General features: G+C 34.1%; 1 protein-coding gene across 2 annotated transcripts; it reads right to left on the bottom strand.

Moving 5' to 3' along the window:
• Positions 1-285: 285 nt before the first annotated feature.
• On the bottom strand, positions 286-22,974 carry LOC128246896 (AP-2 complex subunit mu). 2 transcript variants are annotated; one of them, XM_052965432.1, is made up of 12 exons: positions 22,883-22,974; positions 21,684-21,809; positions 20,771-20,875; positions 19,828-19,988; positions 18,424-18,506; positions 17,643-17,777; positions 14,848-14,993; positions 12,510-12,638; positions 11,912-12,047; positions 10,732-10,829; positions 6,307-6,418; positions 286-2,747 (listed from the first exon to the last, which is right to left on the bottom strand). In XM_052965432.1, exons 2-12 carry the CDS (start codon positions 21,755-21,757, stop codon positions 2,613-2,615), a joined length of 1,314 nt encoding a protein of 437 aa, XP_052821392.1. In that variant the 5' UTR covers positions 21,758-21,809; positions 22,883-22,974; the 3' UTR covers positions 286-2,612. The 2 variants fall into 2 exon arrangements, with proteins under 2 accessions (XP_052821392.1, XP_052821391.1); XM_052965431.1 differs by having other exon boundaries at positions 14,827-14,993.
• Positions 22,975-23,136: the final 162 nt, after the last annotated feature.

The raw sequence follows: 23,136 nt of genomic DNA on the forward strand, positions 1-23,136 counted from the left end.
TGTGAAGATGTAAAGCCGCAATTTTATAACACCATGCATGTGAATGTGTAAAGCTGCCATTTCATAACGTCATGATTGTAAAGTTGTAAAGCCTCAATTTCATGACGTCATATATGTGAAGTTGTAAAGCTGCAGTTGTATAACATCATGTCTGTGAAGTTGTTAAACTGCAAATTTTAACAAATAATAGCAGACGGGTAATGTCATTGGCTAGAAAGGTAATTATAATCTTAACTGTTGTGTTCCAATATCACAACTTCAGTTCGAAAATCAAGAACAACAGAGTTTTACATATTTACATTATATTCTAGTCTTAATACATACTTACATACATATTTAACCGAAGGTATGTTTAACATCATAACTGAACAGAGTATATAACACAGGTCTTAAGCAATGAAATTAAATCATAATTTCTAAATGTATGCATGCAGTATACACATTAAATACACATGTAACTTCGGTCTGAATGCCAATTTTACAACACAGTAAATACACAACAGAATGTATAAGAAATACCAGAATACTTGATGACAATTTCTAGCACTATGAAGCAACGACATTGGGAATGTTTATACATGTACTGAGCCAATATTCGAGCCCTTGTTTAAGAAATGTTCATAATAACTAGATTTAAAATGCCAAACACATCATTCATATCATTTCTGTGTACGTCATTGTAAAACACACATCTGGGTCATTTATAATTCAGTATGTAACAAATTTTACCATCTTACCAACTGTTCTAGGAGCAAATTTATGACGAAATTAAGATTTGCAGTCTTAAGTCTGAAACTAGGACTTAGAGTCTTTCCATGATAAATGTTAATGACAATAAAATTGAACATGAGTGGGCAATATTGAAGACTCCATCAATATATTGATAAAATCAGAGAGTGCAAATATCTATTGTCAAATTGTCCATATTATTAGTTTTCTACTTCTTCAGAACAGATGTTGGATTACAAGAGTACCAAAATATTTACTGAATGATTGCGCATTATGTGGCCAAAATGTTTTTGTCAGTTTCATCAAGTCAAAATTATTGTTAAATAATATCTATTGAGGATATGTCATTTAAAGAGAATATTGCAACCAGGCCCCAATATCACGAAAATACTTAAGTCAAATCTCAAACTAAGTCTCAACTCATTTCACTATATTAAAGCATAATTTTCTTCAAAATCTTCCGTGTTTTATACTTTTTGAAAACATATTTTCTTATAGAATTTGTTGTTAAAAAGATTTTTTCACTATTTCAAAGAAAACAAATTCTAGAGCAAAAAATATACTCGAGTATTTTATAATTAATACAGAATTGTACTCATATACAATTTTGGCTGTAGAATAGATTTCCCTTGGAATTTGACCAAAGGCTTTTTTCAGCATATTCTATGATAGAATGTGCTTATAAAACTGTAAAAAAAACATATATGATTTTTAATGAATTTTGATGCTATGTGGTATAATGTGTTGAGCCTGAGTTTGAGATTTGACTTAAGTATTTCGTGGTATTGGGGCCCGGTCTTTGTGAAATATAACAATTAAATCAAAAGTACACTGATAAATCGTATATATACTTGCTTACTTGAACTCTCATTATATTCATGGGCAAAACCATTTTAACAACAGAATTTACAATTATGTAATTTCTTTCATAGGCTCAACTCTCAATATCCTATATGAACCAAAATACAGAATGTGTGATTAATTAAACATTTGATAAATAAATAAGAAACCATTTTATTTGCTATACATTGCCAATATTTCACAAAGTAAATAACTGAATATTTTTTCATGTTTTTTTTTATTCATAACTACAGTAGGTACATGTAAATGAATGAATTAAAATGAAGAGAAAAATCATATACACATACACCAGTCCACTAGCTATTGACAATGTATACATATATTGTGAAAACACTCAACAAAATTCATTATTCTAAACATATTGCATCAAGCCTTAATCCAAAGTCTGGCCTCTTTTAATGTTTGTAAATATAGCCAACTTCCAAGAGTCAAGGGCAGCAACCGCATACATAACATTCTGAACAAAAGTTAAATATCTATTATATGAATTAAAATTTTACATTTTTTCAAAAATACTGTAGTCCAAAAAAACTTTTATCTCTAAAATGTTAACAATTGATTGCGCCAAAGCAATGTCCATCTGTGCACCATGCACTAGTTTGACGGCTTAAGGCTGGTTAAATTATTTGCGGTCCAATAGAAAAATTCATGGCTTCAAACCTTTTTGGCCATGCAATATACTGTACTTAGTGCTGTTATCTAGAAAACCTAAGGAAAGCCTTCCTTAATAGGTTTATGTTTCAAAAATCCTTTGGTACAAACTGAATAAGTTCACATATTTTAATCATAGAAGAGCAACCTCATAACTAAAAAGATAAATTAAAAATCAACGACTGAGCGTTTTCAAAGTCAAATTATAACCTTTCATCATGTATCTGAGTGGATGTATTTTGTTTAGATAACGCTTTTCCAGATGATTTTTTACAGAAATATCTCAATTCTATATCATCTATGTTGTTTGTTCAGTTTAAGTCTTTCAATCGCCCAAGACATGCTGGCAGGTGTTGGGAGTCACAAGCAGACTAACATCTTGTCTCATAGAGGCCGCTGCGCCCGATGTAGCGCACCCATTTGATAACATCATGGTCACTGTAGTTCAGCTTGGGCTCAAACACCTTCAGGTAGCGAACCTTGAAGCCCGATGGTGCAAATGGTACCTGCAATTTGATACAATGGTAGCACACTCAAAATATGTAACATGAAGTACTAGTAACAAATTGTACTGTATAAAGTATATCATTCACCACAGAATAAGATTAAAACAAGAGATGTTTGTCAAACATTATGACTGGTCACTGTGACCTTGACCTTTGACCCAATGACCCCTTAAATCATAAGGGGTCATCTACAAGTCAGATGTAACTCCAAGTCAAGTTTGAAGGCCATGGGTTCAGGCATTGTTGAGTTATCACTCGGACAACCTTTTACCATTCAAGATCACTGTGACCTTGACCTTTGGCTCTATGAATCCTAAAATCAATAAGGATGATCTACTGGTCAGGCTTAACATCCATGTCAAGTTTAATGATCATAGGTTTAGGCATTGTTGAGATATCAGTGGGGGAAGCTTTAACTTTTTGGCGTTAAAGGTTACTGTGACATTGACCTTGGCCTGATGACCCCCAAAGTGGATAGGGGTCATCTACTGGGCAGGCCCAACCTTAATGTCAAGTTTGATGGTCCAAGAATTGTCGAGTTTGCTTTCAAGGTCACTGTTACCTTGACCTTTGACCCCTAAAATTAATAGGGGTCATCTTCTGGTCAGGCCCAACCTCCATGTCAAATTTGAGGGCCATGGGTGCAGGCATTGTTAAGTTATCACTCGAACAGTCTTTTACTATTCAAGGTCACTGTGACCTTGACCTTTGACCCATTGAGCCCAAAAAACAATAGGGGTCAGCTACTGGTCAGACCCAACCTCCAAGTCAAGTTTGAGGGCCATGGGTGCAGGCATTGTCATGTTATCACTCGGACAACCTTTTACCATTCAATGTCACTGTGACCTTGACCTTTGGCCTAATGACCCCCAAAAACAATAGGGGTCATCTACTGGTCAGGCCCAACCTCCAAGTCAAGTTTGAGGGCCATGGGTGCAGGCATTGTTGAGTTATCACTCGGACAAGCTTTAAAATTATTTTACCATTAAAGGTCACTGTGACCTTGACCTTTAACCCGATGACCCCCAAAATCAATAGGGGTTATCTACTGGTCAGGCCCAACCTTCATGTGAAGTTTGATGACCATACGTCCAGGAATTGTTGAGTTATCACTCGGACAAGCTTTGGTCTACCGACGGACCGACCGACCGACCGACATGCCTGTGCAAAGCAATATACCCCTCTTCTTCGAAGGGGGGCATAATTATGTACTGCATACAACAGATAATATTTAGCTGTTTTTTTCTTTTCGAGGCTCAGAGACCCCTTTTATTTACCCTGTAATAGGGACCATGGGGTTGGGGCCAACCCCATGGGCCATCACTCATAAACAATAATGTTTAATACAGGGTTCATACAATTACCAAAATAAAAAAATCACAATTTCATAGGAAATAGGAAAGGTTTTTATTGAAGCAGTACATATTGAATAGTTTAACTTTTTATCATAATCAAGTTTTATGACTGATTTCAGAAAGATTGCTGAAAATCAAATCAAATTTTACCGGATTTTTGTCACTACTTTTTCCCCGTGTAATATCTATCAAAGCATACTACAGGGCTTCCATTAAGATTTTTAAACTGGAAGTATGAACTTCCTGTCAATCAATTTTGGAAGTTTTACACTAAAATGTGGAAGTTTAAGTCTCCCACATACAATATCTTTTTCAACTATTTATCAACAAGTAAACAAATAATTTGCAACTTCAACATATATCATGACAATTCATTTTACTTAAAAAGTTAAAATGATTGAAATTGTGACTATAAAAGTAATATTGACAAAAGTTTTTGATATTTTGAACTTCAAGCTTTCAACTTTGTAAGTTTTCTTCAAAATTATGAAAGTTTTTGTACTTCCAAGGAATCAATTTTGGAAGTTTTAACCCATTTCTAGGGAGTAATATACTTCCAAACTTCCATTAATGGAAGCCCAGATACTATCTAGCATAAAATTCAGTGCATAAACATACATCCAGTTTTCCTGAACTGAATTTAAGTTGTTTGTTTTTAAACTAGTTAAGTAGCATTCAATTATGAAGTATTTCACATAATATGCTGATAACTAGTCCTGCGTTCATTTAAAGCTAACAGCTGCTCACACTAGCAAACTGTTTTGTTTCTGTTATATCGTAGTGATACAATGGAATCAGGGAACCAAATCGCAAACTTTACCTATGGTGAGCAAGTGGTGGCATTTACTAACTGCAGGGCAGTACTTTATTGATGTCGCAAAAGCTGACAGAATTAAGTCCATCTGTTTTATATGGAATCATGAAATATATAATTTTTTTATTAAAGAATGCCTGGAGCACTAGCCAAAGTCATAGCTAGACAATTAAGTCTTGAAGTGGATAACCCTAACCAGATTAATCAGTGAAGTGAAATTTTACTGTTTCAATTTGATATTTATCAGTTTTTAAATATTGGCCAATTTTCTATATAAAGCCAATATTGACTATTAATAGAATCAGGGATATAACTTATCACTCGCCACTCCCTAATGGCGACCTATTTCCGATCTGGGCAAGGGAAATTAAAAAAGACAAACTGGGTACTGGGTGCCGGGAAATAACATAATTGCAATAGCCAATCGTGCATCAGAAAAATCTAGTATGGTCACCCCCATGTAGAATTGTGTGGAAATTCCTTGACAGCATAACGAAGCTAGCAAGGACGGAAAAAGAAAGTATTTTGCAGAAAATGAAAAAAATAAATGGAAGGTTCATAAATATTCTTTTTTTTGGGCAATGCAAATGACCACCCGTGGCTGTCCAAAACTGATTAATGTATGGTTTGTTCATTTTTTAAGTTTGCCGGTTTTGCAAATATTTTGTCACTGGCTGTGAATCGTATAAACTTGACAGCATTAAAAAAAAACAACTTGAAACTAGTGATGCACACAAGAGAAAAGCTATTTGAAAATTGCGAGGCAGGAAACATTTTGAATAACCTTAACAAAGCTGCCTATGATAAATTATGTGTAATGTTAAGAACCTGTTATGCACTTGTAATAAACAAATGGCCAGTCAGCGAATGTAATTGGATGTGTGATTTTGATGATATAAAAATCTTAAAACATTATGTTTATTGAAGCGAATGTAATTGGATGTGTGATTTCGATGATATAAAAATCTTAAAACATTATGTTTATTGAAGCGAATGTAAATAAAAGATGCATGCAAAATGGTGGGCTCGTGGGTTTGATGCTGGGCTTGTTGATTTTTATTAAAAAGCTATGAGCCCAGCTGTCTAGTGGTCCGGAAAAGTTAAGTTATATCCCTGTAGAGCAGACACAATTTTCTTATTTGTGAAAATAATTAGCTATTTTATAATAAAAATATAACAATGATGTTACATTCACATAAAATTAATAGTGGCTTTTTTAAAAAAAAACTATAATTATATGTCATTAACATGCTTTTGAGGCGTAAAAAAATATATCAATGTAAGATAGAAACATATTTCACCTCATGAAATATAGCTTTTGGTTCTCAATTGGTGAAATGTATTGCGATATTACATGGAAACAAACATTTATCCTCTTATTTATTATTACCTCAAAGTTCATGGAGATGGGAGGCCTGGTCCACTTTCGTTTGTCGTTCGTGTTCAACAGCTCAATCTCTGCACTCAGCTGACACTCCTTCATTCCTCCCATACGCTTGATCCTGAAGCAGGGAATAACCATCTTGAGTTCATTTGTATATAGTACAGGGATGTCAATGCAAATTTGTAACAAAAACAGGAAACCAGTACAAAATAGGAGGATTACCATCACACTATTCACAAGAGTTCATTTTTCATACAGATCTGATAAAAGGCAACAATTTTAATTTTAAAATTTTGTGGCCATAAAGAGGAAATCAGCTCAAAAGAGGAAAGTTGGCATCCCTGTCATATATGTTATTAACAAGAGGGCCAAATGGCCCTGAATCGCTCACCTGTGATATACTGCACATTGGTATTGTGTTCATAAGGTTTTTCTAATATCTGACCTAGTGACCTAGTTATTGACTGCGGATGACCCAATATCGAACATGACCCAGATTTTATAGAGATGATCATTCTGACCAAGTTGCATTAACATTAGGCTAAAATTGTGACCTCTATTGTGTTCACAAGGTTTTTCTACTAATTGACCTATTGACCTAGTTATTGACGGTAAATGACCCAATAACGAACTTGACCTAGATTTTATAGAGATGATCATTCTGACCAAGTTACATTTAGATTAGGCTTAAGTTGTGACCTCTATTGTGTTCACAAGGTTTTTATACTAATTGACCTAGTGACCTAGTTATTGACCGCGAATGACCCAATATCGAACTTGACCTTTTTTTTTTCTAGAGATGATCATTCTGACCAAGTTGAATTGAGTTAAGCCTAAAATTGTGACCTCTATTGTGTTCACAAGGTTTTTCTACTAATTGACCTAGTGACCTAGTTTTTGACCTGGGTTGACCCAATATGGAACTTGACCTAGCTTATGTTAAGATGATCATTCTGACCAAGTTTCATTAAGATAAGGCTAAAATTGTGACCTCTATTTTGTTCACAAGGTTTTTCTAATAATTGACCTAGTGACCTAGTTATTGACTGCGTATGACCCAATATCGAACTTGACCCAGATTTTATAGAGATGATCATTCTGACCAAGTTGCATTAAGATTAGCCTAAAATTGTGACCTCTATTGTGTTCACAAGGTTTTTGTACTAATTGACCTAGTGACCTAGTTATTGACCGCAGATGACCCAATATCGAACTTGACCTAGATTTTATAGAGATGATCATTCTGACCAAGTTGCATTGAGATTAGGCTAAAATTGTGACCTCTATTGTGTTCACAAGGTTTTTGTACTAATTGACCTAGTGACCTAGTTATTGACCGTGAATGACCCAATATCAAATTTGACCTACATTTTATAGCGATGATCATTCTGACCAAGTTGCATTGAGATTAGGCTAAAATTGTGACCTCTATTGTGTTCACAAGGTTTTTCTACTAATTGACCTAGTGACCTAGTTATTGACCGCGGATGACCCAATATCGAACTTGACCTAAATTTTATAGAGATGATCATTCTGACCAAGTTGCATTGAGATTAGGCTAAAATTGTGACCTCTAATGTGTTCACAAGGTATTTCTACTAATTGACCTACTGACCTAGTTTTTGACCCAAGATGACCCAATATCGAACTTGACCTAGATTTCATAGAGATGATCAGTCTGACCAAGTTTCATAAAGATTAGGTCAAAATTGTGACCTCTGTTGTGTTCACAAGGTTTTTCTAATAATTGACCTAGTGACCTAGTTATTGACTGCGGATGACCCAATATCGAACTTGACCTAGATTTTATAGAGATGATTATTCTGACCAACTTGCATTGAGATTAGGCTAAAATTGTGACCTCTACTGTGTTCACAAGGTTTTTGTACTAATTGACCTAGTGACCTAGTTGTTGACCGCGGATGACCCAATATCGAACTTGACCTACATTTTATAGAGATGATCATTCTGACCAAGTTGCATTGAGATTAGGCAAAAATTGTGACCTCTATTGTGTTCACAAGGTTTTTGTACTAATTGACCTAGTGACCTAGTTTTTGACCTGGGTTGACCCAATATGGAACGTGACCTAGCTTATGTTAAGATGATCATTCTGACCAAGTTTCATTAAGATAAGGCTAAAATTGTGACCTCTATTTTGTTCACAAGGTTTTTCTAATAATTGACCTAGTGACCTAGTTATTGACTGCGTATGACCCAATATCGAACTTGACCCAGATTTTATAGAGATGATCATTCTGACCAAGTTGCATTAAGATTAGCCTAAAATTGTGACCTCTATTGTGTTCACAAGGTTTTTTGTACTAATTGACCTAGTGACCTTGTTATTGACCGCGGATGACCCAATATCGAACTTGACCTAGATTTTATAGAGATGATCATTCTGACCAAGTTGCATTGAGACTAGGCTAAAATTGTGACCTCTATTGTGTTCACAAGGTTTTTGTACTAATTGACCTAGTGACCTAGTTATTGACCGTGAATGACCCAATATCAAACTTGACCTACATTTTACAGCGATGATCATTCTGACCAATTTGCATTGAGATTAGGCTAAAATTGTGACCTCTATTGTGTTCACAAGGTTTTTCTACTAATTGACCTAGTGACCTAGTTATTGACCGCGGATGACCCAATATCGAACTTGACCTACATTTTATAGAGATGATCATTCTGACCAAGTTGCATTGAGATTAGGCTAAAATTGTGACCTCTATTGTGTTCACAAGGTATTTCTACTAATTGACCTACTGACCTAGTTTTTGACCCCAGATGACCCAATATCGAACTTGACCTAGATTTCATAGAGATGATCAGTCTGACCAAGTTTCATAAAGATTAGGTCAAAATTGTGACCTCTGTTGTGTTCACAAGGTTTTTCTAATAATTGACCTAGTGACCTAGTTATTGACTGCGGATGACCCAATATCGAACTTGACCTAGATTTTATAGAGATGATTATTCTGACCAAGTTGCATTGAGATTAGGCTAAAATTGTGACCTCTATTGTGTTCACAAGGTTTTTGTACTAATTGACCTAGTGACCTAGTTGTTGACCGCGGATGACCCAATATCGAACTTGACCTACATTTTATAGAGATGATCATTCTGACCAAGTTGCATTGAGATTAGGCTAAAATTGTGACCTCTATTGTGTTCACAAGGTTTTTGTACTAATTGACCTAGTGACCTAATTATTGACCGCGGATGACCCAATATCGAACTTGACCTAGATTTTATAGAGATGATCATTCTGACCAAGTTGCATTGAGATTAGGCTAAAATTGTGAACTCTATTGTGTTCACAAGGTTTTTCTACTAATTGACCTAGTGACCTAGTTTTTGACCCCAGATGACCCAATATCGAACTTGACCTAGATTTTATAGAGATGATCAGTCTGACCAAGTTTCATAAAGATTAGGTCAAAATTGTGACCTCTATTGTGTTCACAAGCAATTGTGAACGGACGGACGGACGGACGGACGGACGGACGACGGACGAAGAGTGATCACAAAAGCTCACCTTGTCACTACGTGACAGGTGAGCTAACAAAAAGAGAAAAGTAGATACCAATGCTTGTCTCCGCTTGTTTTCTCAGTCAATTTTGAGCCTACATGTGACTAGAATTTCATTAAAGCCAGTTAAGGACCTTAATATATGTGTGTACTGTCACTGGTAACATTTGTATTAAGTTTCATGTGAATATCTTGTGTAACAGTTTTTGGGGCTATAGCCAAGGTTTATGCATAAAAACAAACACACTAAAGCCATGACAATATGTTCACCTTAAACTTTGAACAGCCGACAAGCTTATAACATTAAGTATCTTAAGGTTAACTACAATATAATGTACCATGCAATGCTTATAAAAGTTTTAATGATCAAGTGCCATTTCAATAAACATCATAGTAACAATTTTCAACTTGGTGAAAAATTGCCTTTTTTCTAATTTGAATTTTAAGAAAACAAACAAAGTTTGTATAACAAAAATATGAAAACAAGCAAGAAAATGGTCTAAACAATATACGCATATGAATAAATTCGATGAAAAGTAGCAGGTATTTATAATAATCGTTGTTAAAAATTACGAAATCCTCACTCAGTTTTAAATATTCACTAAGATGCAATTTCAAGGTGAGAAACTTTCTTAATAGAATCTGCAATCCTGATTCACTCTGAACTTAAACTGAACTTTAAAATGAAATAATTTTTCAAATCAATCATAAAAGTAAGTTATTTGTGTTTCAAAATTTTGAAATCATTGAGGTGGGCAAGAAAAGCATCTTGGTGAAAATGTTAAACTTCAAACCTAAATTAAACAAAAACTGTATGTTATTCTAAAAGCTCTCAATCAAGATTTCAGATTTATACCATCCTTGAAAGATAAGAACTGAGAAACAACAACATACTTCCAGACGATGGCGTTTTCACTAGCCTTGTATTTCGCCTTTCCCTTCATACATATCACCTGTACGCCACTGGTGTTCAGGGGGGTTGGGATGCGAACCTGGAACATGGAAGGAACATATGTGTCAGCAGAGCTACAGAATAGGGTCATAATTAGCCTAATACATAGTTTGGTTAAATATGCTTCAAAATACGCCAATTACGATATAAAATCAAACATCTGTTTGTTTTGCTACCAATCCAAATGTTTATATAAGTGTGTACTGTTACTAATACTTTGATCAATTCATGAAGGTGTCAGGAACAACCTTTCTGACCAAATCAATGATGGCAGCAAAACCAGTGTATAATCTCTTCAACTCCTACACAGTGATTTCCCTTGTCGAGTTTTGTGTTTTTTATTATGCAAAGGGAGGTAAATGCTGTCCACCAGTGTTTTTAATAGAAAATGAGGATCTGCTCTTAGGATCAACCCCACCGTATTTGTAAAGTACATGCTGTTTGCACTTGCCAGTAGACATTAACAATCTCCATTAAAGTTTATTTATAGAAACCTTGGTGTACAATACTCTAGGAGTTATAAGGACTGCAACACTTGTAAACTTTGAAGGTCTAAATTAAAATTTGGGAGTCTAAATATTTTCCAGGGAAGAAATAAATTTAATTGCAGAAGAGTTTATGCCTCCGTAACAATAATGATCTTATAACTGATTGTATTTCTTTGACACTATCTTTAAAATAATGGTTATACATCTTTACCCAAACAGTCTAATATGACAGATTCTATAAACAATACTTCAATGGGTTGACACAAACATTGCAAATGTTTTAACAAAGTTGGTTTAATTAGTTTTATACATAGTACTGTGTTTTTTCTGATGTTTGATCCTAAACAGGAAAAGGGGAAGCATCTTCATGGAACCTCAAGAAAAGAGCACCAGAATTGGTTTCCAGACAGTTTATAGACTTAGTTTTGATCAATAGGGGTCATCGACTGGCCATGGCCAATGTGCATACCAAGTTTAAAGATTCTCCACCAAATCATTCAAAAGTTATTAATGGGAAATGCTTGTAACTTTTCTATTAAAGGTCAACCTGTACAAGGATGCTGGTCGAAGTTGTCGATGTCTGTCAGCAATGATTTGCAAGCGACATGAAATAACAAATATAACCACAACATACCTCAACTTTTTGTGCCAGGAGCGAGGGTTTGAAGTTTGACTTCACAACAATCTTCACTTCCATCTTTTGGCGACCAACCTCTCGCACAAGGGGGATAATCCTGAACGGTAGGCTGATGTCCTTGGTTGTGCGGTACCTACAGATAAGTATAATGCACTTTTAATGTACCACGTTTTAACCTCCACAATCCTGACCTTCAGGCTTTGAACTGATCTTCTTTAAACTTGAAGTTGTTATGTTAAAATAGAGTTTTAGTTGAAGAGTGTGGCAATCTGTGTTTTTTGGGTACTCTATTCTGCCTTTATATAATACAATGCTTAAGATACATTTTTTATGTTTAACTAATTTTGTATAAAAACTGTTTTGAGTTCAATTTTAACACAATTTCAGACTTAATCTGTCTATATTCATAACATTCAATTTCTTCACAGCCCAATTACAATACTATGTACCCATTTACCTGAAGTACTCTTCTGCAGGACCCTGCCCTTTTTAAAACCCTTAACATCATACATGTACCATATGAATATGGAAGGTGTATGGAAGGAGTTACAAGCTACACACCTATTCCTACTGAGCTAACATCAGTCCAACTCACCTCATCAGTTCAAACTCTCCATCTGGAGGTATAAAGCTGATACTATGTTCTGTTTCAAACTTGCTCAGTTTCACACATTGGTGGAATTGACAGTCATCAATGGCGATAGACGTCTTTGTCGAGGAGGCACTAAAATTTTAAAGATAAAAAAATCAGTTTTTCATGTGAATAATATACTGAAAATAAAAAGCAGTCACCTTAATCAAGACTTTAATTAACAACTTTGAAGTTAAATAGATTCATAGTGTTTCAGTTATAGACGGGTGTTGCTACCTTCTGCCCTCATTGAAATCAACAGAGGTATCCTTCTACCTTTTTTATAGTTAAATTTCAAAATACTGAAATAGTCCATTTCATTACTAAAATGTCACATATTTTAATTGTTATCAAATTATTTTTTTTCACAAACTAATGAATTTAGAATTTAAAAGTTTCACTTATCAAATATTTATATTCTATTTTAACAACTTATTAAATTTTATATCTTTAGCAACTTTGATTGTAAAGGAAACATGATTTACATGTCAGTGCCAATAATCGTGGGAAGGCAAATTACATTATAAGCATAAGGAGCTGGGGGGTTTTACATAGAAATAATGTCAATACTAATTTATTGCTAGATTTTCATCCAAATTTTATTTTTAATAGGGGCAGGGTGTAAAATCTTTTATTTTTCTTAGATGACTGTTTCACCGTTGATGTGTTCACACTCTTTTTTATTGCATAAGGGACCATGTACATGAGATATTAGACAAACCACGAACACCATCTAAAATTCTCTTTTTTACATGTGACTTTTTACATCAACACCGGCTGGTATAAATAAATGCCTTCCTGAACAGTACTGGCCCGATAAGCAAAAACGCATCCCAGTTCAACTTTGTTATTTGAGTCAATAGAAATTAAGGGTTGGCAGAAAAAAAGAGGGGGCAGACGGGGATGAAAATCCAGCAATTTTATATAGTCACCTTATATAGATAGAATTAATTATATTATATTATTTGATATTGAGAATTATTGAAGCCATTCAAACAGCAGTATAGTTTGAGGTGAATGTGGTACAAACTTGATTATACATTGAACGAAAATTACTGGTTATAATCATAATGTACATTTGATTTGCGTTCCATTTTGCAACATCATATCAATTATATGTTCATGCAAAATTGTTTTGTAAGCTTTAATAGGTTTATCTATGCTGCTGTTTAAAATATATGAGTCAATGCAGGTTATTAAACAGAAATTTAGAACAAATTCTTGTGTCTTAAAGCTGCATTCTCACAGATTGAACTTATTTATTTTTTGTCTTGAAACGAGCCAATTTATGCAAACATGCATGGAAACCAGTCATATAAGACTGCTGACAAAAAATTTGATTGCAGATTTTTATATTTATGTTCAAAAATTGATGTTTTATGCATTTATCTTAAACCGTTCCATACTTTTTAACCAATCTAAACCTACACAGGTAAGATTATGCCTGACTCTGCAAGAAAACTGCACTAAGAGGTTAGTAAGGCTACATTATACCATAAAACAGGGAAATGATAACACTTCTCAGGAGCTCATTTATAGTTAATTGACGTAAAAAGTATTTAAATAAAAAAAAAAATTTTTAAATCTCTTAATTCAATTACACTGAAATAAAATAAAACGTTTGTTATAAAAATCTTAGAAATCATGATTAAAATGTTGTTCTTAAATCAAATGTATTTAGAAACTTCACTTCAAAAATCAATTTATATCAACAAGTTTGTATTGATTTACATAAGTAACTAAATAAACATATCTCTCAACTTCTGATGAAGTTTTACTTGAAAAAACATGGTTCAATTTGTCTCAATATAAAATCAAAGCCTAACCACCAATGCACTAAACCGTTTTTAGCATTAGTCAATTTAATTAGTTCCATTTTTTTGGCAGAAATCCGCAAATCCACAGGCAAATCACATCTCTGTATACATGTGAGTATTATCATTGTTAACATGTGTACCAATTTTCATGTGAATATGATGAGGGCTATTTCATTTAAACATATAACCCCCGGGTCAAAATTGGCGAAAAAAGACACCCAGCCATATACTATGAAAATAATTGCCTTCTCCCGGGGGTGATATGTTTAACTGGAATAGCCCTGAATGATTTTTAGTCGCCCATGGTTTATGGTAAGTTTCAGCAAGACAACCACACCATTGATGATAACACCAAGAACATGATGATATATTTCTTAAAACGACAAAAAAACCAAATACAGACCATACACTGGACAATATAATGAGCTCATGATTTTGGAAGGAGGTAAGGAAAGATAACTGACCCTGAGGTGCTCTTGACATACCCTCCACGTCCCTCATCCTGCCCAGATTTACCCCCCTTGCTCTCCATGAGAACCTTGTCATTGATGCCGAACTTGCACTCAGGCATTCCAGATAGATAAGACTTCATAACGATGCGACCCGCTACGTGGGCTGACAACACTTGGCCCTGAAAACAAAATATAATTTTCGTTTATTTGACAATGAAATTTATGATTCCGTTTTTTTTTAAACTGTACATAAACTAAAAGAATTGATGTTGGGATGTGACAAAAAAAACTAGCAATATTGTCAATTAAGCTGTAATTTCCATCATTAAGATTTTAAAGAATTTAAAAACAACTGGAATTTATGTTTTGCATTTAACTAAATAACGAATGAATAGCATATATACGGTAGTCCTACAAAACTTTTACATAATTTTGACCAAGTGCAGAGCTACATATAAGATTTTACTTAAAATGAATTGTACACACTTACATACATGTTATTTTAAAAGTGTATTGTACACATTGGGTTTTTTCAAGTATAATGGCAATTGTTAAGTGTACAAACCATTTAATTGCAAACACATATAATTTATGTATTTTATAAACATGATAGGCTTGATTCTAAATACAGAACTTAGCCGATTAAAATCACTTCAAAGCGTTTACTTCCGTTTGCGTTGTAAGACGCTATGCTTCTACAGAAAGATCAATGTATAGGAGTTGAATTGATTCTGATTCAGTCTAACTTGGTCAAAATGGTAGTTCATAAAATGGTTGAAATTGATCATGGTAATAGTAAACCCTTATGACAAGTTGTATTAATACTGTACTGATACTAACATATGCTTAATATTCTATAGAAATTGGATCATTTAAAAGCATATTGAAGCCCATTTCCACCCATATCTACAGCTCTGTCCAGTGTTCTTCTTTTTACTCATATTGACCAAAATTGAACATGATAAACTAGCTCTGGAAAGTTGATACTTAAGAAGCACAAATCGGTTTGATTGAGATGGTTGATGATTTGTGCATAACCATCAATACCCACTAATACCAGTTGAAGCGGTATAATTTTTTTAAGAATCACCAATTTATTTAATGACACTAAAGGACCATAAAAATAACAAATCAGTAATGGAAGAGTTAAGTAACTTCAGGCCAGACAAAAATCTTTTTTTTTTTCTCATCCAGAATCTTTAACTAGAACACTGCAGCATGGAAGCAAATGCTCTTCTGTTGTTGTTGTTTTTCAGTAAAAAAGGGGCATCACTCATGTATTATCAAAGACAGAATGAGTGGGCCTTGCTGTACTTGGGTACCATGTCTCTTGCAACATATGTACCAAGTTTCAGTTAAAAAACATTACCGTAAATGACTGGGTATTAGACGCACTTTTTTCCCTCAGATTTTGGTGCAAAAAAATGCCTGCGTATTATACCCAGTAACAATTTTTTGAACTTTTTTTCTGATGTCAATTTCAAGCCGAGAGTTTGTTTAGATTTATGTAGAAAGGGATGTTACTCGCGTCATATTGATCGAGTATATACGGGTTAAAACGGCAGTTGAAGATCGGGATACGGTATATTGTAAGACGTTTATAATTTCAACAAAAATATTTTATATTTGGACACCCATAATTATTTCCCAAAATAATTTATTTTGCGTACCTAAATTTCGGACACCCAAAAGACATCAATCATAACTTTCATAGTTACCAAGTTTCACAGACGAAGAATATTGATTTTTATCTTTACACTGCCTGGTTAGATTACCTAACCGTATACAGACAATTTAATTAGTTACTACCCATCCTAAACGATTTATTGCCTGTTGAAAAGGAAGTGTGATATATTTATTTGAGGATTAAACAAACAACAAGGGCAATCAAGGGATTAAGAAAACATTGACATGGCATGTTTGTAAAACGATCTGCCAATAAGCTTTCAAACTTGTACCACACTTATAGACTATATGAAGCAATAATCGTACAGTTATACATTAATCCTGCATAGCAATGTCCATGCTCTCCACGAGATCCTCGTGGGCATAACTGTAAGTTATGTGACGTCACACAGTATGACTCTTTGATCTGAAGCCGATAGAATGTGTTTATTCAGTTCAGTGCTTGTATAAAATGGTGTTTTAATTAACTTCATGAAGGATTTACACTTATAGGCGTAATAAATAAGTTTATGACCATTGATTACTACGGATAAATTAATAAGTGGTAAAAAGCAAACATGAAGAAAAAAGGCAGGTTAAACAAACATGTAATTAAAATGTAAAAATGATAATTTTCTATGTATTCTTAGCGAAAAAAATAATTAATTTATGGTGTCCGAACTCTTGTGAATTACGGTATTCAATATCATTTTGAATAATAAATTGAATTAAACAATAATCAAACTTACATATAAAAAAGCAAAGTTGGGCACTGTCAAAATATTTTTTGCTTAACATAACTTGTCATTCTCGACAGTATGGTTTTAAAGATAACCATCGCCATTTTCACGAAAAAAATAAATTTTGTCACTGTCAACAAACATGGTGGCTGAAAATGCCGGACGATTTTGACCTTTTTTCTATGCGTCTTTTAACCAAAAACATAGATTAAAAGTTTTTTCCTCGGATTTTTCACCGATTTTTTTCCCTGCGTCTAATACCCCCTATCGTCTTATACCCAGTCATTTACGGTAATGGTTTTTGAGTTATGGCCAAGTTTTTTCATGACAACACCACTGATGCCAAAGTCACCAAGTCTATGACAATACTTCAATTTGTTTTCTTCGAAATACAACAAAGCTTTAACTTGGCCATAATCGGACCTGTGGTGACATAAGGAGGTTCACAGACTCCAGAACATCCAGGAAGAGCTCGTTCCGTCGGTACTTGATGCCTTCCCGACGCCAGCCGATCTGGCCTGTAACTTGGGAGGTGATTTGGCTGGTCTCTTCCTTAGTCTGAAAATACAAAGCATATTTTAGAGTTTTGTTTACATTCCAAAGCATACTGTTTATTACCAGTATGAATACTCAGGGCTCAGGGAGGAGTATTTGTGCATTTATCTCACACAATTTAATGAAATACTCATATTTAATATTAACATGTTTGTTTAATATCAATATTCAAACAAAATTAGGGGAAAACCTGGTTTTCTGTAAGGAAAAACTGATTCTACTCATATGAGATGAGTTTTAAAACTATTTTTAGAATAGAGCTTGTACTCAATCTTATGAAAATCTTATAAATATACACTTCTGTATACTACTACAGAAGGCAGGTACAGAAATGAATATCCCATACACAAATCCAACACATTGTCAAAGAATACTGGCCTTCCATGGCGTCAGCCCCAGAGAGTGAGTCTTGCTAAGTTATGAGTCACTTATCAGGCATAGAGTACAGACAGAAAGTAACCCTGGTTGGAGCTATCCTCAGGTCCCTGGTGTCTTAAACACTGTCACACAGGACCCCCAATTAACATCCTTCCGAAAGACGATAATGATTTTTAGCGATGAGGCAGGGATCAAACCAGCGACCTCTGAGTTGACAGTCAAGTAACAAACCAGTTTAGAACGGATCAGGTAAACTCTTTTAACATCTTACCTGAGATTTGACACCTTGTTGTGTGATGAATGTTTTCAGGATTCCAGTGTCTGTATTCTGGGGGTAACCAAAGTCAAGAATCTCTGCAAATAGATTGTTTGTCACAATAAAGTGGAGGATATAGACAATTAACTTTGAGAGCTTTGATTGTATTGATTGCTTATGCAATACTGTGAAATCATTAATGTTCGTGGGCATGAAATTTCGTGGTTTGCCGAAAAAAAACAATTTCGTGGGTACTTTGAATTCGTGGATTTTCATTTTTGAAAAAAAAATGAAATCGAAGATGCGATCGTCCTAGATCGTCTGCATAATATCCACGCGCTGGCCCGTGATTTCCGTCTTCTATGTCACTCGCCAATGTGATACGACATGCCAATTAGTGCATATAACCATGTCACTTATCGATTTAATTGGGAATAAAGGTAATAAAAGAAGATGTACCCTGATCATAAATAAAGATAGGGGAAGCCATTGAATGCCAATTAAGAATTTTGCAAACTGTGAAAACACCGAAACGTTGCGTATATTGTCACGTTCGGTGCTTAGTAACCTTCGATGTACTAGTAATTGATTAATTATTTCATTAAATAAAAAAATCGAGTATGGACACTCATCATGTTAACACTGTATACTGCAACCTCTGTAAATAATATACTAGAGTATGTACGTAACAAGGCAAATGAAAAAGTGAATAAAGGGTTTATATTTCGTGGGATCTTGAATTCGTGGATCACCCAACCCACGAAAACCACGAACATTAATGCCCCACGAACATTAATAATTTCACAGTACCTGTAAAAAGATGAATAATTAGAATAAATAAAATTAAATTATTCTTCATTGTTTTATTTTTGTATTTAAGAAAGACAGTCAGTTCATGGATATGTATTTTATGCATTCGTGTGAGTGAGCATCATTGTTTTTGTATACATATCTATCCTAACAAAATGCATAGCATTGTTTTAAAAGTTAAGGATTTAAAACTATGTGCTGATACAGATTCTATGTGAAAAATAAATGAGCAGTGATTTTTTTGGGAAATATTTTTACCGCCCGTGCCTTGCAAATTGGGAAAAATACAAAATCAGATCAAAAAAGCAAAAATAATGGCAAATATACATGTTTTCACCTATCTATGCATATTTATGCTGTGAGAGAGTTAATCATGTCAAAAATTTGTTATTTATCAAGAAATTCATTGCTTTTATATTCACTAAGTAACATAATGTGCATTTATCTAACATAATGTGCATTTATCAAATTGTGAAAAAATTATACTTTTTTGGGGAAAATGGACATTTTTTGCAGTAAATTGCACCAAAAACAATCACTGCAATGAGATAGAAACTCGAGCGCTTGTGCTTCATCATTTACCACAATTTACATTGTAAGTTATCTTACCATCCAGTATCTCATAGATGAGAACAAAGTTGTTCTTGATATTTTCTTCCGTGACCTTGCCAAAGTAGGCGGCCATAACATCAGTCATTTTGTGAAGAAACTCAAACACCATAGCAGCATTGACATTCTGCTTAGTGACCGCAGCCAACCAGATGTTCGACCTGAAATATATCCAAATAAATCAATGATAGTTGACAATCAGCAAATTTCTTTCAACCCATTTGGATAAATAACACAAGGTCCTACTCAGATCATGTGTTGACAAACAGGAAATTTCTTTCAACCCATTTGGATAAATAACACAAGGTCCTACTCAGATCATGTGTTGACAATCAGCAAATTTCTTTCAACCCATTTGGATAAATAACACAAGGTCCTACTCAGATCATGTGTTGACAAACAGGAAATTTCTTTCAATCCATTTGGATAAATAACACAAGGTCCTATTCAGATCATGTAACTGTTCAAAGGGAGGCTACACTACAATAATATACAACTCTATGCATACAAAGTTCTCTCCCTTGGCTTTTGGTTATTTTCAATTCATAGCATGTAACCATTTCGAGAGACAAACAATACAATAATACACAACTCTCTGTACAGAGTTGTCTTTATTAGAAAATTATTTTGCATTTCAAGGGCCATAATACAGTCATACATGGGCGAATCTGACTGATTTCCTAAAGGATCCGAGCTCCCATGGATATCTTACTACTGCATAAGTTTGATTAAGATACAATTAAAACTGAAAAACTTCACATGCAAATGTTCAAAGACACACAAACACTGTGCCATCACATAAGCTTGTCAGGTAGCCTTTTTTTATTTTAGACTTTATAATACAAAATTTAGGTTTTTTTAGTGTTGAGATAGGATATGAAACCACCTGAGTGACACGTAAGTGTAGCACCACAAATAAAACGGATCCTGCAAACACACTTACCTCTTGATATGAAAAAAACTTGTCCTTGCAATGTTGGTGACAGGAGACCTAACTTGCTGCCGAGCATGGATGACATTCACTCGGAAGGCATCCACTGCATTGCGCCTACAACAAGGATAAGATTAAATGTTAGCAAAGGGTTAAAATCACAAAAAAATGTTTTCCAGATTCAAGACCAAATGGTTTTCTTTAACAACCTTCTCACAGTCTTTAACATTTTCTATCAACATTTTAGAATTCTTGGAAAAACAGGAATACCAAATGAAAATCCAAACAAAACAAATTTTCCCAAACAGAAACTAAAAGCCGCTTACCCCTTCCACAAAATGGTTGGGATTCCCTTAACACTATTACGATACTTTCGGGATAAAAGACAAATATATGGTGAAGCTTTGTCGCTGAAATTTAGCCACACTTGTGTTTGAAAATATTGATTCATTTTCCTTTGTAAGACTTATACCTTACCTTGTAAAATGAAAAGTCTTTCCGGTAGGGTTCTCAATAAGTTTTGGTTTAATCGTTTCAAATAGTAAAGTAACCGAACAGGTATTAGTATTACTTATTCTACTAAAAATTCATTTATTTTTTTCAGATTTGAACCAGCCCAATTGCTGTTTAAACCGTCCATTTTGGCCAGCAGCCAATTCTTATTTAGAACACTGTTCCAGTAATAACTATTAATAGCAATCTTATTACAAAGCATTTTAAAGTTGAAACTACATATCCAAACAAACCCTTTTTTATACTGTTACAGCTGTAGCTTTTCAACGGACTGTATTTCCAAAATTCAATAACATAAAAGGGAAATCATGGAAGCCATGACTAGGAGAATGATTATGTTGATTTATAGATTAATTATTAATGCAACTCATAGGAATTCAGAAAAAAACTCAATGAAGTGTTGAAAACATACCCAATATCATCTCTGTACACTCTGGAGATAAGGACTTCTCCTTTATGGTTGTATATAAACAAACCCCCTATCATTTTTAAAGCTCTTAGCTAGCCTTTGAGGAAGTATTGGAACTTTTCACATCATCTGAAATAAAGTAGGATAAAATGCATCAAATTTTATTTAATAATTAAATAAATTGCTAGTCATCAGACTGGACGGTACTATCTCAATGGTCGAAATTAGCACAAGCCCACAAGCCATGCACTGGTAAAATGTCTTTTGGGCTTGCTCAAATTCTGAATTTTATATAGCAGGGCTTGTTAAAAAAAGTTGATGTCAAGCAATAGTATAAGAATTCGGGCTTGTTCATCCAAGTCTTATTTCGATGACTGCTATCTGGTAAAAATTATACAGGACTGGTTAATTTCTTTTTGATAAATAACGATATATATAGTCCAGATAAGATGTCAAATGTAATGTGTAAGTTTTGAAATAAATTTGGTATCTTACACTATCAATGAGTATTTCAAGTTTCTTTTAGTTTTTCGATTTTATTTTAAATGAGCATCAACAGTGAACAATTGTCTTTTCTTTGTGTGACAGAAAACAATAACAGGTACAAACTTATTAATTAATTTGGGTACAAACTTATTAATTAATTTGTCTAACATGTCCCCAACTGTATTCTCACATCATGGAGAATTCAAATAATATGTCTAAGCGTTAGATTGAGTTTTTATTACTTTTTTTCATTCTCTTTCTTTGACATTTTATCAGGAAAGCTTGAATAAAAACATGCTATTTCTGCCTGCATATGTAAAAAGCATATGATTCTCAGCAATCAAAAAGCTTGAATAGTCAAACGCTGAGGTATCCGTCTCTTCCATTAATGTCAAACCCCTATTGAGGACCTAGAATTTCGCGTTGAGCTATTTTCTGTTGTTCCGCGATCATTATTAACATAATTTATTAGTTTTACAACACAATTCAGAATGTATGACTTTGAACCACTGTCACTCATCATCAATACATATTTTGACAACTGAAGAGGTGGGTGGGGAAGTGAATCCCAAAAAATAAGTTATTAAAAAGTACAAAAAGCTATACTAGTATGCAATACGATGGTGAATTCGTTATGTTAAATGAATTCTTTATTGCAAAATGAAAATAATGATAGGTGTAGAAAGATTGACAAATAAACAAACTACTGAAATTACCGGTAAATTATTCACCAGTGGGTGTTTTCGGGGATCGATCCGTCAGAGCTTCCGGTCAAGATATATAAACGAATATAATTCGTCGATATCGACAAAACGGTTACATACTACTATAAATCGCATAAGTGCAGCAATACTCGTTGATGTTCGCCAACCAAACGGGGTAGTTAAGCCTAAACCGTAAATTGCAGTTTAACATATTGTTGTAGCTAGACTCTCTTATTCAATATTCCGATTGATGGCCTCGCGCCACC

The sequence above is a fragment of the Mya arenaria genome, chromosome 9 (genome assembly GCF_026914265.1).
Source record: "Mya arenaria isolate MELC-2E11 chromosome 9, ASM2691426v1".
NCBI classification, from domain to species: Eukaryota; Metazoa; Mollusca; class Bivalvia; order Myida; family Myidae; genus Mya; species Mya arenaria.

Coding starts and splice junctions, on each gene's coding strand:
- LOC128246896 (XM_052965431.1), bottom strand. CDS start 21,757: ATGATAGGGGGTTTGTTTATATACAACCATAAAGGAGAAGTCCTTATC. Junction 19,989..20,770: donor AGTTTTTTTCATATCAAGAG/GTAAGTGTGTTT, acceptor GATATATTTCAG/GTCGAACATCTGGTTGGCTG. Junction 10,830..11,911: donor TCCTGGCACAAAAAGTTGAG/GTATGTTGTGGT, acceptor TCCATGTTCCAG/GTTCGCATCCCAACCCCCCT.